The sequence below is a fragment of the Mus musculus genome, chromosome 5 (genome assembly GCF_000001635.26).
Source record: "Mus musculus strain C57BL/6J chromosome 5, GRCm38.p6 C57BL/6J".
In the NCBI taxonomy this organism is placed as follows: domain Eukaryota; kingdom Metazoa; phylum Chordata; class Mammalia; order Rodentia; family Muridae; genus Mus; species Mus musculus.
This window is the reverse complement of record NC_000071.6, coordinates 24,408,384-24,423,653: the sequence shown is the minus strand read 5'-3', so window position 1 is coordinate 24,423,653 and position 15,270 is coordinate 24,408,384. Positions and strand designations below refer to the sequence as shown.

Below are 15,270 nucleotides of genomic sequence, written 5' to 3'. Positions count from 1 at the left end.
GCCACAGGCATTCTTGGGAACTATGGCTTCCCCGGGACTACAAGTCCCAGATGCCAGTGCGTGGTGAGCAGGTGGGCGGGGCTGGAGCTGTGAGTACCACCTCCTCTGCAACGCCAGGGCCGGGAGTCTTAGAACCGAGGGCCCGCAGGGGTCCCCGCGGCCGCTGCAATGCAGAAATACGAGAAACTGGAGAAGATTGGGGAAGGTAATGGAACCACGAGATGTTCCTGCAAGGTCTTTTTCTGAAGACCCTACTTGCAGTCCCAGCTCCCTTACCGTCAGCTATACCGGCAGGCTCCGACCTCAGCACTAGCCAAAAGCCCTGGCCGCTGAGTCCCTCACCCAGTGCAGAAACGAACCCTGTGTTAGCATCTGCGGCAAACTCTTGCTCTTAGCCTTAGCAATCTCTGTGGACCAGCCTTCCTAACCGCGGCACTTCCTGCATTTCTCGTCCCTAGCCCCAGCATCACTTGCAAACCTCACCTGGGATTCCTGCTTCAATTCATTGCAGAACCTCCAACCTTAACATTTTTGCAGGCCTTCGTTCCTCCCCTAGGTGACTCCTCGATACCCCCCGACCCTACCCCCGACCCGGGAGTTTATGGCAGATTCTCCCTGCAGCTGAAGCCTTGAGTTATTTTAGGCACCTTCTCCTTGGCATCCTCACTCACAAAACTACTCCACATCTGGCCTTTGCCCTGAGAACTTACCCTTACACACTAAGATATTGAGAAGGATCCTCTCCCTCACCCCCAACCTTCCTCTAGGCACCTATGGAACTGTGTTCAAGGCTAAAAACCGGGAAACTCATGAGATTGTGGCTCTGAAGCGTGTCAGGCTGGATGATGACGATGAGGTAGGCCTAGGGCCTGGGAGGGAGGGGGGGTCTAAAGTCTGTCTTGGGTTTCGTGTAACTATTACCCCCTTGCATGTTGTAGGGTGTGCCAAGTTCAGCCCTCCGGGAGATCTGTCTACTCAAAGAACTGAAGCACAAAAACATTGTCAGGTAGGATAGAACCTCCTTATTAGACTGGGCTGGTATTGGGATGTTAGAGGCCAACTTGGAGATGTGGCTAAGCCTTTCATTTTCCCTAGGCTTCATGATGTCCTGCATAGTGACAAGAAGCTGACACTGGTTTTTGAGTTCTGTGATCAGGTGAAAGAGGGGCTTGGGGGGGGGCGGGGCATATTTATCATGGGAGGGTATAGGAGTCCAGACTAAGGTTGAACTCGGTCCTCTTCTCCTCACTGCAACCTCTATTTAGGACCTGAAGAAATATTTCGACAGCTGCAATGGTGACCTGGACCCTGAGATTGTGAAGGTGAGAGGAAAGATGTCTAGGGATTTGTGGCACCTGGGTATGCCTATATAAATATCAGCACTCTTTGACTGCCAGGTTGGGGCGCTGGGGTACCAGGGGAACCCTGTTTCTGCCTACCAAGGACTACTTGCCTTGGTGAACGTTATTTATGTGATTGCCTTTGATTTGCACAGACAGTATCTGATTTCAATGATGTCATTTGCACTCCAGAGATGAGACACAGGAGAGACTATCTCCTGCATTCAACAAATCCCGGGCCTGCATAGTGCCCCATACTTCTAACTTGAGCACTCATAAGGCTGAGGCAGGGCCATCTCAAGTTTAAGACTAGCCAGAGATACAAAGCAGGGCCTTGTCTTAAACATCAAAGCAAAATCAAGACAAAAGGGATTGGACAGATGGCTACTCTTCCTGATGATGTGAATTCAGTTTCTAGCACCCAACTGATGTAGCTCACAACCACCTGTAACTCCAGACCCAGGGGATCTAGTACCCACTTTTGGCCTTCAAGGGCACCTGCACTCATGTGCACACCCTCCTCCCCTTGACACACATGTGCATGCATGGATGTATACACATACGTACGTAATTTTTAAATAAAGTAAATCTTAGAGAAAGAGAGAGAGAAGCCAACATAATAAGTATTTGCTGAAGGTTTTGCTGTGTACCAGTCACTATTCTAGGCCTAAAACCAATGCCTTGGCCCAGGTCCCACCAGAAGTGGGTCCTGAGTAATACTGAACTTTGTATTTATGTTGATGCTTATGGTGTGTGTACCCAATTGCAGCTATGTAGGGGAGACCAACATGGACTGGAAATACAGGAAGGTCCACCAGGAAGCTGTGAGAAGCAAGGACAGTTTGGTTACTGTTGTACTCCCACACATCCCTCCAGTGCCCGCAGTGCAGATTCTCAAAAGTAACTAGATGAAAGGCTGAAAAGATAGCTCAGTTGTTAAGAGCACTTGCCAAGCTGGGTGTGGGGGTGCTAGTCTTTAACTCCGGCACTTGGGAGGCAGCAGCAGGTGCATCTCTGAGGTCAAGGCCAGCCTGATCTATAGATGGAGTTCCAGGACAGCCAGGGCTACACAGAGAATCCCTCTGTGTAAACAAACAAAATAGTAACAAAGAACACTTTCTGCTCTTGCAGAGGACTCACTCATACACATGCACACACACAGACACACACACACACACACACAATGGACTTTTCCACTGGCTGCAAGTAACATGGGCTATAGGTCGTAGTGGGCCTGACTCCCTCTTCCTTACCTCTCCCCAGTCATTCCTCTTCCAGCTGCTGAAAGGCCTGGGATTCTGTCACAGCCGCAACGTGCTACATAGGGACCTGAAGCCCCAGAACCTGCTCATAAACAGGGTATTGCTCTGGGAACAGGGAATGAGAATGCAGACGCTGGAGCAGGGGTGGGGAGCACTGAGGAAGCAGGATGGGGAGAAGGAAACTGAGCCTATCCTGACCCAGTTAAAAGGCCTTCTCCGTGTTCCCTTTGTGTTATCTCCCCTCAGAATGGGGAGTTGAAATTGGCTGATTTTGGCCTGGCCCGAGCCTTTGGTATCCCCGTCCGCTGCTACTCTGCTGAGGTGAGCCTGGGAAGGGGTACATGAAGCTGAAGGGAGGGAGTCCCCCAGCACCTTGTTTCCTCTGCTCTCTGAGCCTCCTCCTGGACCTCCTTCCAGCTCTCTAAGTGGGAGGGGGATCCCTGTGGGTGGGGTCTTCTCCAGGTGGTCACGCTGTGGTACCGCCCACCGGATGTCCTCTTTGGGGCCAAGCTGTACTCCACGTCCATCGACATGTGGTCAGCCGGCTGCATCTTTGCAGGTGACACATTGGGGTTCTGCAGAGGTCCTTCCAGTTGGGGTAACAAATAGGAGAACTTGTGAAGGAAGGGAGAGGGAGCTCTTGGGGCTGGGGCTGGAAGGCACAGGGGCACTTCAGAACAATGGGTCCTTCATGTACTCTTTTATCCCTGTTTTTCTCTGCAGAGCTGGCTAATGCAGGACGACCTCTCTTCCCTGGCAATGATGTGGATGACCAGCTGAAGAGGATCTTCCGATATCCTCCCAGTGCCCTTAGCCTACACCCCTTCACCTCTTTGTAGAATGGGAGTGGGCATAGAGCCTAGAGCTGGGGTGAGAGTTAGCCATTGCTTGCCCTTCACATTGTCCTTGCATGGATGGAGTCACGGTTGGTAAGGATGACACCCCTGATGAAGCTATTAGAAGTTGTTCCAGTAAGCCTTAGGAGGAAGGAAGAGGGTTCTTGGAGAAAAATGACTCGTCTGTTTGAACTGCAAGTATCGGGTTGGGTTTTCCTACTAAATACCATAAAATGGGGTTCATCTCAGGCTGGGCTGGGGATAGAGCATGGTGGTGTAAGAGAAGGTCAGGTGGGAATGAGGAATCCCCCCACTAGCCCCTCAAGTGTAGGTGTAACCCTCCCCACAAGTGACCCTTGACCACATGGACACACTGCTAGGGACACCGACTGAGGAACAATGGCCTGCCATGACCAAGCTGCCAGACTATAAGGTGTGCCTGGCTATGGGAGGTCTTGGTTCGTTAGAGGCCCCTTTTATTTTCCAACTCTATGATCCGTGCTGTGGCCTGACTCTGCCTGGCCCTCCTCTGCAGCCCTACCCAATGTACCCAGCTACAACATCCTTGGTGAACGTCGTGCCCAAGCTCAATGCCACGGGGAGGGACCTGTTGCAGGTAGGTGCCCGGCGGGTAAAAGATGGGGCCGTTTGTCTGTCCAGGACTAGAAACTGGAGACTGTATGCTTGCCCAGAGGGTCAAAAGATGGTGGGCTGTCCTAGCCTGAGCCACCTCTGCCTTTCTTCCCCCTGCAGAACCTATTGAAGTGTAACCCTGTGCAGCGCATCTCAGCAGAGGAGGCCTTGCAGCACCCCTACTTCTCTGACTTCTGTCCCCCATAGGCTCTCTGAACCCCAGTGGCCAGGCTGGGGCCTGGCCTGTTTAAGCCTCCCTCCCAGGAGGGTGGAAGAGTCGGGTGTGGGATGCTGAGCGCCAGCTGTGCTGGGCCAGCCAGGGCAGAGTTACCCTGGCCCGCGGCTTTCCCTCCCTCCGTGGACTTTATTTAATTTCATAAATTGGCTCCTTTCCCACAGTCTGATGATATGGTGGTGGGGTGGCTCTGGAGGGTGACTGGGGACTCCTGCAATGTGATGTGGCCCACAGCTTGTGCACTGAGCTACTCACGTCTGCTCTATCTCTTTACGTATCCTGAGACCAGGAATAGGAGGCAATGGTCCCTGTTCTTTTGATTGTGTCATGGCAGTCCTGTCTCCACACTCAGCTTACATAATCCTCCACACTTTTTTCCTCTGCCTAGAAGGCCAGATACAGTCCTGAGGTAGGATGCCTGAGTGCAAAGCTGAGTCTTTGCCAGAAGGGGAGAATGGGCCAGGCCTCTCTAGCTCTGCATCCTATATAGAGCCTTCCACATCTGTCTTCTCACACTTGGAGTTGTCAGCTGGGGCAGAAGAGATCCAGAGCTGTGTGGGTCTCTTCCATAAGCACAGCCCTTCCCAGTTCCTGTTTGTCACTTTTCCAGGGGTTGGGGTACAGTGAGAGTAGGAAACTGGAGCTGAGGCGAAACTCCAGGAGTGCCCTCTTGACAGGAAGGGGAAGGGAGGGCTCTCTTGGGCCCACTGTCTTAGCAGGTTGTCAGCTCCTATGGAGAGGTTGGAAAGGCGAGAACCTTCGAAGGCGAGACACCAGTTTGTGTTCTTGCACATGGACTAGTTCTCATGTAACCTGCCACTTCCACCTTCTCGCTGAGCTAGTTAGAACCTCGTTCCAGCTCTCCACCGTTGGTGCAATGAATACCTACTGACCATGCCCACTATGGGCCGTCACCTAAGCTCTGGGCATGGAGAGACTACCTTCTTAGATTTTGGTAGGAGGTAAGCCTAGTGTATAGGCCTGCATTCCAATCTACCAAGGAGCCCGAGGCAGTGCTGCAAGGGCAGTGTGGGCTTGGGAGTGAGTTCAAGGTAATCTGGAAAACCTAGTGAGACTCTGTTTCTAAATAAACAAGATATAAAAAGGTCTGGGAAGCCAACCATGCCTATAATCTCAATATTTGGGAGGTTAGGAGTTCAAGATAATCCTTGGCTGCATAGTACAATCCTAGCTGGAAGTTTATGAGACCCTGCCTCAGGAAAAAAGTGATGGGGGATGCTTCCATGGAAAAATACTCGCATAGCGGGCATCCTCCACACCCGAGGCGTAGTCCCCGGTACTCAAGAAAAACAAAATGAAAAGAAAATGGGTTTGAGGACCTCATCAACTCCTCACTAAGGTGTGCCTGACTGAGCTTGTCTCAAAATTACCCCACCCCACCTCAAGAGAATTGTTAAGTCTAACTGGGGCCCAGGGCCCAGCTGGAGAATGGATGAGGCTGGAAGCTGTCATCGACTCTGCTCGTGTCTGATCTGTAAGGCAGACGCCTGAGGCACGTGTACTAGAGCTTTATTAGGGTAAAGAAGGCAAAGATGTACAGCCTGGGCATGTCCAAGATGTCACGGCGCAGCCAAGCAGGTCTAGAGCCTTGTCACGAGGTAACAGGTACGGTGGGAGGCAGCGAGTGTCTTGGTGACAGCACTGGGAGCGGTAGGAGGCCTGGTGGGACAAGCCACAGCACTGGGCAGGGCCCCCTCCACCTCTTCTGTCCTGGACCTGAACTTCTTCCTCTGAACCTGTCCTGTCCCCATTATGGGGAATATTTCATATTACCTGGGGCCTAGGCTGAGATGGGGAACATGTGTTCGATGCCCATTCAACTCTTCCTGGAGCTGTGGGAAGAGGGGTCAGGTGGAGACCAGCCAATATTGTTGTACTTATAGCTCCTGGGCCAAATGTTTAAGGTTTGGGGTGAGGCCTACAATGTTAGGGATGGGGGATGGCAAAGGAGTGTTACCAGAGTGTTGCCAGAGCGCCTTTGAGAGCTCCTTCTGTTCCAGAAGTACCCCAGGACTCTGTCTTGAAAAACCTGGGGACAAGTGGCAGGAGTTAGGTGGCCAACATCTATATTCTTAGACACTGGTGGCCTGATTCTTCCCCATGGTGTCTGGGGTTCTGTCCCACCTCACAGAGGTAGTCGAGGATCTCGAGGATGGTAAGCAGGCTGGCTCCGATAAACAGTCCCATCTGTCCCCCAATGTCTCCTGTGGAGGCAGAGTGCTGTCAGTTCACGATCACCTACCTTCTGCACCTCTGCAGACCCAGGCACTCAGTACACACCCAGCAACTCCGACACTTCATAAGCTGCCTTTTGTTCCACGGCCTCATAGTTGAGGGCTTCAAAGAAGATATCCAGAACCAGTACATTCTCCCTGAAGGAAAAGAAGCGCGAACTACTTGCTGGACACCACCCGGGGCCAGCTGGAAGTGGGTGTGAGCATTCTGGCCCCTTTCAAGAACCTTGGGTTGTTCCCATCCCCCAAGTCAGAAAGTTTAAGCAGTTTGCCCAAGTCCCAGAACCTGTTATGTAGAGATGACTCTAGCCTGGGCTGTGTGCGAAAGGGTTCCAGTCCAGTTCCCTGCTAGGAGCCCCTTGACTCAGGTACAGTGCCTCCAGCCTTGCTACCATGTCCCTTGCTCACGTGATGTAAGTCTCGCTACGGTTGTATTTCCGGGCCAGGTAGCGAGCTGAAGCGCGGCTGGGAATCCGCACCATGGAGAGCTCCTTGGCATAGCGTGTAGTGGCGCACGGGTTGGGACAGACACAAGTGTCCTTTCGCAGCATAGCGTCTGCAGGCCGCAAAGCAAGGAACAGGAGCACTTGGCCAAGAGGGTTGTGATCAATGTCTGAATGGATGGGGACAGGGAGGCTGAAGAGATGTGCCTTACCCAGAGCTGGGCTGGCACAGTCCTTGTACTGCTGGGGGCTGCACACTGGGGAGTTTCCTAGAATAGGAAGAAGAGACCGGTCTGAGAGCTTGAGAGCGCCCCCTAGGGTATCTTCATTCCCTACTCTCAACAGAGCCCAGTCCCTTACCAGGCATATGCATCATTCGACATCCGCACTTCCGAGCCACATAGCGTGACTCACAGGCCAGGCGACACCCTATTAAGCTATAAGGAGGGCTGGAGCTAGGGGAACCCAGGGGATCAGAGGGCTCTGGATCAAAGTCGGGATCCACAGATGCGGTATTGCAGTCACCCCAGGGTGGTGGCAGGAAACTCAGCTGTCAGAGGGACAAGATTAAATAGGCTGTTTAGTAATAGAGGTGTGTGTGTGTGTGGCCCCCACAGTCAGGCTGAGACACTGTGGCTTGGGGTCTTAGGGCCTTCTAGGGATGGTAGGAGCTTGGGGAGGGTGGGAGGTGCAGGCAGTTGAGCCAACATACTTGCTGTTGCTGGCAGGACACAAAAGTCTGGTGGCCTGGGGCAGCACCGAAGCCCAGCTGGTCAATGGCAGGGGGTTCCTCCTGGCCGTGGATCTGCACTCGGATCCCCACCTCAAATGGGGTCTCTTCTGCAGGGAGGGGCCTTTAAGGCCCCAGACACTCCATTCCCAGGAGAGACTCTCTTGGCAGTCCCTCTCCTCAGGATTTAGAAGAGACAGCCCTGTCTCTTCTCACAAAATTACATGCTTTGGGACTTCTCCCTACACACCTACCGCCTCTCCCTCCCCCTCCTCTCCCCCTCCCTCTCCCCCTCCCTCCCATGGTCTTGTGATTTCCCAGCCTCAGGCATGCATCCACCCTTATCCCTCCTCACAGGCAATGACCCTGTGGCCCTCACCCATGTCCTTCCAGATGGGCAGATACTCCTCCTGCTGTACATCCAGCATAATCTCCAGTCCATTGCCAGCACCGCCCTTAGGAGTGGTGAGCAGCTCTGCCCCCTGGGCACCAGAGTTGAAGGTGTAGCATTGCCCCATTCGAGTGAAAATCTGGGGGGGGGGAGGTTGGGGGGAACAGAAAGGAACAGTCCCTCTCTCAAACAAGCCCTTGGGAATGGGACCATACCACCCCTTGAGCCCGTTCTCTTTGTTTTGTCCTTTAGGGTTTTGGAGGGAGGGACAGGGAGTAAGATCTTATGTAGCCTGGCCTTGTCTGGTGCTTTCGATGTAACTGAGCTGGCCTCAAATTCCTGATCCTCCTGGTTCCAAATACCAAGTCCTGGGACCACAGGAAAAGCCACCATGGCAGTGACAAATCCTTCCAGTTCTGGAGGCAGATGTGCAAGCTCAGTAGGTCTTGGGTAGATGCTCTCCCCCTGCATGTGCTGTCTTACGTACCTAGGGGGAGCCTAAGTGATGAAGTCTAGGAGATCTAGCTGATTTTCCACCATGTCCTCATTTTCTTAAGGTTTTTTTTTTTTTTTGAGACAGAATCTCTCTATGTAGTCCTAGAATTTATATATTGTAGATGAGGCTGGCCTCAAATCCCCAGGGATCCTCCTGCCTCTGTTTTCCAGGTTCTGGGATAAAAGATGTGCACCCCCATGCTTGTTTTATGCTTTGGACTTTTTTGAGACTGGATCTCATACGAAGAAACCACTTCTCCCACCCTCCTTGAAGGAACTTGATAGGCCATACCTCAATGTCCTTAGTCTCACATGTAGGTATGTGGAATGGAGAAGCCTCCTGCCTCAGTGTAACTTCTCTGCCTCTCGCCAAAGCCCTGACAGCAGTATCCCTACAGGGGTAACTGGATGTATTCTTGCCCTCTTTTGGGGTGGAATAATTCAGAGGAGGCAGAGGAACATCAGTTCTCTCCTGCCCCAGAATAGTCTCAGGGTACTGCAGTCTACTCTAGGAGCAAGTGTCTCTACTGATTAGCCCTTGGTCCTGCAGCTTGCTTGGATTGCTGTCCTCACTGAGAGGCATAGCCAGGTGCACAGATGTCTAACTGAGATGGACAGAGATAGCCTCCCAAGGCAGCTTCCCGGATAGACAGAACGAATGTCTCCGATGGAAGGCCTGTGGCCAGCAGGAAGGAAGGGATAGCCAGGCAGGGGTGGTAAGGTTTCCTTACTGACAAGGCTGAAAATTGTAGTCACTAAATAGGGTCTTCGGGCAACTGGCTCACCACTGTGAAGTTCTCAGGTCCACAGGGCTGGCCACGGTATCGGCAGTCCAGCAACATGTCCTCAAGGGAGTGGCCGGCTCTGGCGTAGAGTTGTGCCATGTCAAAAGTCGGACTGGGCATGAAGCCAGGTGGTGCAGGGGGCTGGCCCAGGGCACGAAGGTAGGCAGCATGTTCAGCAGGGTCCAGACCCAGCAGTGCCGTTCCGGCCCAGTGCAAGTCATTGGGTGTGAGGCGTGAGCGGCGCAGGGGATTGATGTTACACAAAGTGACAGCTGGGAAGGTAAGCTGGTGGCTCTCACGCTCATCCAGGGTGGTCTTATGGTGGAACTCCCCATAGTAGCGAACCCGCTCAGCCACCTGGTAGAGGAAGGCCGCCAGCGACAGGAGTACAGCTGTGGCCCACAGCCCACGGCGCAGGGTCAGGCCTCCAGGGCCAAAGATGTGGCCCAAACCATGCATCGTGCAGCTGTTGGCGAACACCCGGATGTCTGAGGCCTGTCGCCGCTGGGCCTCCTCCAGTCCTGAGGGAGGTTTCATGGCTGGAGCAGGGAGGTTTCCTGACTGGGGATGGGATTTCTAAGGAGCACGGAAGCTGTTTTGTAGGGCTAGCAGGATAGTGGTGGGGATTGAAATGGGACTCAAGTAGCTCAGCAAGGAATACGGAGAGAGAAGGAGAAGGTAGAGACGGGAGGAGCCAAGACAGGTGAAAGTACTGGCCTGATAGGACTGGATGAGTTGAACTTCGGTCAGCTCTGCCTTCCCCAGAACAGGCGTTGACTCCGTGGGGCTGGGTCTCTGCAGTAAAGACCAAGTAGGGCGCAGGAGGTAGTGGCAGGCAGGGGCTGCAGAACAGGACTGAGCTAAAGCTGCTGCAGAGGATTAGGTTTCAGCACGAGGGGGGTTGGGGGGCAAGCGGAGCAGTCTGGGGGGGCAGGGGAGGTCCCTGGGGGCACAGGCTGAGCCATTAATGCAGCATGTGGGGGAGTCTCTGCTGTCAGAGACCAGAGGCGCCAGGAGGAAACCACAGCGGTCCATGGTAGGGCTTGAAGGAAACCCAGATAGACATTGGGGTTTGGGATGCCTTTGAGGCCTTTTAGGCTCCCAGTCACAGCCCCTGAATGCAGACCTGAGGGTCATTGGCTGATTCTTAGTCTACCCCCTCTCCTTTTTGCCTCTCCTGCCCTTCCATGAACCCACCTGACATCATTTGTTCTTTTGCAGAGTGGACTTGGCTTCTGACCAAGTTAGAGAGTGGTGGGAGGTTTGGCACAGGCAGATCTCTTCTTATGCCCCTAGCATCCTAGTAATACTACATGACAAGGGCCCTCTTCAGGTTCCATATCCAGTGGCCTCTGTCTTCTGACTATCCTCCTCTGCCTGGAGACCCAGACCCTCCTTTTGGTGAGGCTATCCTCCTTCATAGTGACCATGGACTCTCCTGCTGCCCTAGAGGTATCCAGGGTCCTCTGTTACTTTACATCTTCCTCTCTTAATGAACATATTCTGGGGATCATGAGCTCCAGAACCCGGAAAGCACCCTCATTACTTGTCCTAGTCCATATGGAGTGCTGTCTTATAACTATGTCTTCTCTGATAACCACCGGAGTTTCCAGCTTTTCAATACCAGGTTTGCTATTGACATCATAGAGAAACTCCCTGAAAGAGTTTCTGGGTTGGGGCCAGGCATGGTGGCTCATGCCTTTAATCCCAGCACTTGGGAGGCAGAGGCAGGCGGATTTCTGAGTTCGAGGCCAGCCTGGTCTACAGAGTGAGTTCCAGGACAGCCAGGGCTACACAGCGAAAAGAGTTTCTGGGTTGAAGGCACTGCCTTACTAATTTGATAAATGTCATCAGATCCCCCACTCCCACTTAAATAGCAGGGATGCCATTTTGCATTCCTATTAGTCTTGATTAGGGAATATGCCTGGAGGGGACTCCAGGCCACTGAGTCATCTCCCTGCACTCTGTCCTGCATGGGGCAAAGGCAGCATGTGACCAAGTCCTAGAGCCACTTCCAGGAATGCAGAAAGGAAGATGAGGAGAGAGCTTTGGGGATGGGATTTGTATACTTCCAGTGCTGGGGAAGCCACCCACAAGTTCAGTGCTAGCTGGCTTGGAGGAGTACAAGGGACTCCGACAAGAGGGGCCAGTAGCTTAAGGACATCTGCACAGTGCAAGGCCTGGTTCCTATCACTGTCATGTTAGTTAGTCATGGGTAAAGTCTCATCTACCCTTATGTACCTAGGAATTGGGCAAAATCTTGTATGCTCAAGAGTAATCAGACAAATCCATTATTGGCATTTTCTTTTCTGCTGCTTTACTATTTATTTGTTTATTGGGTAGGTGTGTCACAACACATATGGAGGTCAGAGGATAACTTTTTGGGAGTTGCTCATCCACAAGTCTTTAGGTTTGGCAGCAGGTTTTCCACTTGTTGAGCAATAGTATCACTGGCCCCATGTCTTTGAAAAGCACTGGAGATTGCTAGGTTCATCCTGGTGGCTTCTGGCCATGAGTGGCGGTCACACTGTGCTGGGTTTGGCTGTATGGACACTGATCCTCCTAACAAGCACTCGGGCCTTAGTTTCAGGAAAGGTCCCAGGCTTAATGGCAAAGACTAGGCAAGTAAGATCTTAGGGAGGACAGGTGACTAGAAGGGCTTATGGCACAGATGTGACCACTGTCTGGGGCTTAGGGGTGGGATTCCAATATGTGCCACTTAACTTTTGGAAGAAGCTTTTAAGAGCAAGTGTAGCCAAGCTGTACTCTACTGAGGGGCTGGGAAAGCCAGGCCAGGGTGACTGGGTGAACATACCCACAGGGCTGGGCTCGCCAGCTACTGACCATAGGGTCCCTTCCCTGGTGGGCAGTCATCTTGTGGCTGTCAGGGGATAGAGAATTTGTGGGTGCACTGTAGCCCGATGACTGTGTGCGTGTGGAACCAATGGGCTGGATGCTCCATGAGAGAGATTTTATGCCTCAGGTGGATAAAGGGTAGGGTAGGGCCAGGCAGAGGGACATGCCTATGGAAAGCAGAGGCCCTGCTCTAAGCTGCATTTGTTGGGGGTTGGGGTGTGTGCTGTGGCTAGGCAACGGAAGCTACCCCAGAAGTCAGCTTCCCAGGCTGTCACATTCCAGGATGATACTAAACCAGGGCACTATGGACTAGGGTTCTTGGGTTGTTTGTCCCCACAGCAGTATATGTGGTCCTACATAAGCTCCCAATAGCAGCTGTTTCTGTCCTCTGCACTAATCACTCTTGGAAGACAATGCCATCCTTTGCCACATGAAACATACAAAATTCTTGTCTGGCCCTGCAGTTACAGCCCCCCTCCCCTGATCCATTCCCTGGTTTGCACAGAGTCCTACAACCTGGATGTGGCTGGCCAGGGATGGATTCTCGGGGAAGGGACCTACAGTACCAAGGGTAGGGATCATCACCCTCTGGGCCTAAGTGAAGTGGATCAAGGCCTCTGCAGCAGCATGAGACAAAGTGCTGACGCTCTGGGAGCACAGGTGCAGTCTACAGGGTCCTCAACACCTGAGAAGCCAATAGCGGCTTTAGCTTTGGGACCACAGGCTGCCTGCTTTCAAGGCAAGGCCACCATCCCACCACTTCCATGAAGCTTACATTATTCCTATCAGCCTCACACTGTATTTCATAGCAATTGTGCTTTCCACCTTTGGGGCAGACTCTCACAAAGGCTAGGCTAGCCTCAACCTTGGTGTAGCCAAGGATGACCTCCTGCTGCTAGCTCCCATCTTACTGGCACTGTGTCTGTGTGTACACATGGTGCAGCAGCAGCCTCTCCAGTGTCTCGCCTTTGGCTCTGTAGTTTTACCAAGTCTGAATGAGGCAAACAGCACAGCCTGGCAGGCTGGGTGCTTCTTTTTTTTTTTGGTTTTTCGAGACAGGGTTTCTCTGTGTAGCCCTGGCTGTCCTGGAACTCACTCTGTAGACCAGGCTGGCCTCGAACTCAGAAATCCACCTGCCTCTGCCTCCCGAGTGCTGGAACTAAAGGCGTGCGCCACCACGCCTGGCCGGGTGCTTCTTGTATAATGACCACTACCACTTCATTCTGCTAGAAACCAGGATGACTGTGTGGAGAACGGACCAAGAGATGCATTGCGGATGCAAGAATAAAGCTGGGGGTGTGCGGTCCTACTTGTGGTGAGGCAGAGCCTAGTCTGAGGTTACACTCCAACCCTGGGTTTTATTTCTTATTTGCAGTACTAAGGATTATGTCTAGGCCCCTCACATAGGGCAGGCACGCACTCTGCTACTAAGCTACAGCCTCGGCCTCTTTGAAAATTTTTCCTCTTTATTTAGGTTTTTCTTTTTGTTGAGAGAGGGTCTCACTATTTAGCCCAGGATGGCCTTGAACTCTTGACCCTCCCACTTCTGTCTCCCAAGTGCTGGGATTACAACCCATTCTACCAGGCCTGGCCAGTCTCCTGGAGTGAGGGCCCAAACAACTGAGTGTTGGGCAGAACCAGGCCAGCCTGAGAGGGTCAAGCAGAGGTGTCCAGGGACTCTGTCTCACTGTGTACATCCCGTGACCACAGAGCTGAGTCAGGATGGTCAGAGCAGGTGGGCGGAGAGCCATTTCCCACCCCAGCTGTTGAGCCCAGCTCCTTTAAGGGGGCAGTAGTGCAGGCCACACTCCAGCACACTGGCCTTCCAAGGGCTCTGTCCCCAGCAGAGCTCCAGCCTCAGACTGATGTCTTGCAGTGACCTGACCCCAGGGGGCCTCTCAGGCTTTGGACTGGCAGCTTTTGGGGTCTTCAGGCTTCTCTGCAGGAGGGGTTGAGGTCAGTGAGGCGTCCAGGGTTTGTCTCCGGATAAGCTCTGAATAGAGCCCGCCTTTTTTAAGGAGTTCTTCGTGGGTCCCAGCCTGGAGACAGAAGGAGGGTCATTTCAACAGAGCTAACTCGGAGTCCCTATTGACTTCCATCAATTGTGAGGCTCACAACCACTTAAGCTCATGACCTAGGGACACTTGACAACTCTGCTCACTGTAAAGGGACTACCTTGGGGACAGCTTTACCAGCCAATGCTACCTTCTGTTCCCTTGACATTGAGAGGCCTGATTACTTTTGTCTCTCGTTCGGCTGTGGCTGTGGGATACACTTGTGTGCTCTGATTCTGCCTGATCTCTCCCACAAGTCTGAGACAGCCTCTCTGCATCTTAGCCTCTGGGTCGCCATCTGTGCCTCAGTCTCTTTACCAACATACACATCCCCTGGTCCGGGAGCCTGTAGTTCAGCTTTCCCAGAGGGTAGTGGCCTGGGTTTATCCAAGGATAGGAAGACCTTGGTCTGTTGGGGTTTTGTTCCCAGAACATGACCTCAAGCACCTGGAAGCAGGCCAGGTGCTCACACAGCTTAGCTGTGCCACCCGAGCCACTGCCCGTTCCTAGCCCGACTGACCTCACAGACTTGGCCATTGGCCATGACAATGATGGAGTGGGCTGCACGGACAGTACTAAGCCGGTGGGCAATGACCAACACGGTGCGGCCAGCACTGGCCCGGTCCAGGGCCTCCTGTACCACCCTCTCGGATTCTGCATCTAGCGCACTGGTGGCCTCGTCCAGGATCAGCACTGTGGGCTGCTTGATGAGGGCACGTGCGATGGCTAGGCGCTGCTTCTGGCCACCAGACAAGGTTGTGCCCCGCTCACCTAGGGAAAGAGAGGACAGGACAGGGGTCTAAAGTGGTCCTTAGCCCTACACTGGAGGCAGTGGGCAACGGATACTGGGTACTTGGGAACTTCCATCAAGCTCCTGTCAGGATCCCACGTTCACAGTGCTGTGTTTATATTTGTCAGTCTGAATGCTCCAGCATGAAAGTGTACCCAAAACACT

General features: G+C 53.0%; 3 protein-coding genes across 12 annotated transcripts in view; 1 reads left to right on the top strand and 2 right to left on the bottom strand.

Annotated features, from left to right (window-relative positions):
* Nucleotides 1–66: 66 nt before the first annotated feature.
* Cdk5 (cyclin-dependent kinase 5) overlaps nt 67–15,270 on the top strand; it is a 15,991-nt gene continuing 787 nt past the window's right edge. Inside the window, exons 1-12 of one of the 3 annotated variants that reach the window (NM_007668.4) lie at nt 90–205; nt 768–856; nt 939–1,006; nt 1,096–1,156; nt 1,266–1,322; nt 2,604–2,699; nt 2,849–2,923; nt 3,065–3,161; nt 3,326–3,395; nt 3,811–3,871; nt 3,974–4,054; nt 4,192–5,426. In NM_007668.4, coding sequence (NP_031694.1) covers nt 169–205; nt 768–856; nt 939–1,006; nt 1,096–1,156; nt 1,266–1,322; nt 2,604–2,699; nt 2,849–2,923; nt 3,065–3,161; nt 3,326–3,395; nt 3,811–3,871; nt 3,974–4,054; nt 4,192–4,278 — 879 coding nt within the window. In that variant the 5' untranslated portion in view covers nt 90–168 and the 3' untranslated portion in view covers nt 4,279–5,426. Of the gene's footprint in view, nt 206–767; nt 857–938; nt 1,007–1,095; nt 1,157–1,265; nt 1,323–2,603; nt 2,700–2,848; nt 2,924–3,064; nt 3,162–3,325; nt 3,396–3,810; nt 3,872–3,973; nt 4,055–4,191; nt 5,427–15,270 lie in introns of those variants that run through there. The other 2 variants (XM_006535626.3, NR_156449.1) reach the window with 2 other exon arrangements.
* On the bottom strand, nt 5,814–10,203 carry Asic3 (acid-sensing (proton-gated) ion channel 3). 6 transcript variants are annotated; one of them, NM_183000.2, is made up of 11 exons: nt 9,406–10,203; nt 8,114–8,264; nt 7,717–7,844; nt 7,365–7,554; nt 7,217–7,273; nt 6,970–7,117; nt 6,608–6,699; nt 6,452–6,531; nt 6,285–6,356; nt 6,101–6,159; nt 5,820–5,986 (listed from the first exon to the last, which is right to left on the bottom strand). In NM_183000.2, exons 1-11 carry the CDS (start codon nt 9,940–9,942, stop codon nt 5,908–5,910), a joined length of 1,593 nt encoding a protein of 530 aa, NP_892045.2. In that variant the 5' UTR covers nt 9,943–10,203; the 3' UTR covers nt 5,820–5,907. The 6 variants fall into 6 exon arrangements, 5 of the variants coding, with proteins under 5 accessions (NP_892045.2, NP_001297403.1, XP_006535700.1 ...); NM_001310474.1 differs by lacking the exon at nt 6,970–7,117; XM_006535637.4 differs by having other exon boundaries at nt 6,970–7,273; nt 9,406–9,974.
* Abcb8 (ATP-binding cassette, sub-family B (MDR/TAP), member 8) overlaps nt 10,895–15,270 on the bottom strand; it is a 19,079-nt gene continuing 14,703 nt past the window's right edge. For 2 of the 3 annotated variants that reach the window (XM_006535812.1, NM_029020.3), the window contains 2 exons: nt 14,836–15,086; nt 13,707–14,300 (listed from right to left, as the gene is read on the bottom strand). In XM_006535812.1, coding sequence (XP_006535875.1) covers nt 14,160–14,300; nt 14,836–15,086 — 392 coding nt within the window. In that variant the 3' untranslated portion in view covers nt 13,707–14,159. Of the gene's footprint in view, nt 14,301–14,835; nt 15,087–15,270 lie in introns of all 3 variants that reach the window. The other variant, XM_011249790.3, reaches the window with a different exon arrangement.

Excerpts from the sequence above, each read along its gene's own strand:
- Asic3 (XM_006535637.4), bottom strand. The coding sequence starts at position 9,942 with ATGAAACCTCCCTCAGGACTGGAGGAGGCCCAGCGGCGACAGGCCTCA. Across the intron at positions 7,555-7,716 it reads TGTCCTGCCAGCAACAGCAA|CTGAGTTTCCTGCCACCACC; the intron begins GTATGTTGGCTC and ends TCCCTCTGACAG. Across the intron at positions 6,532-6,607 it reads TGAAGTGTCGGAGTTGCTGG|GAGACATTGGGGGACAGATG; the intron begins GTGTGTACTGAG and ends CTGCCTCCACAG.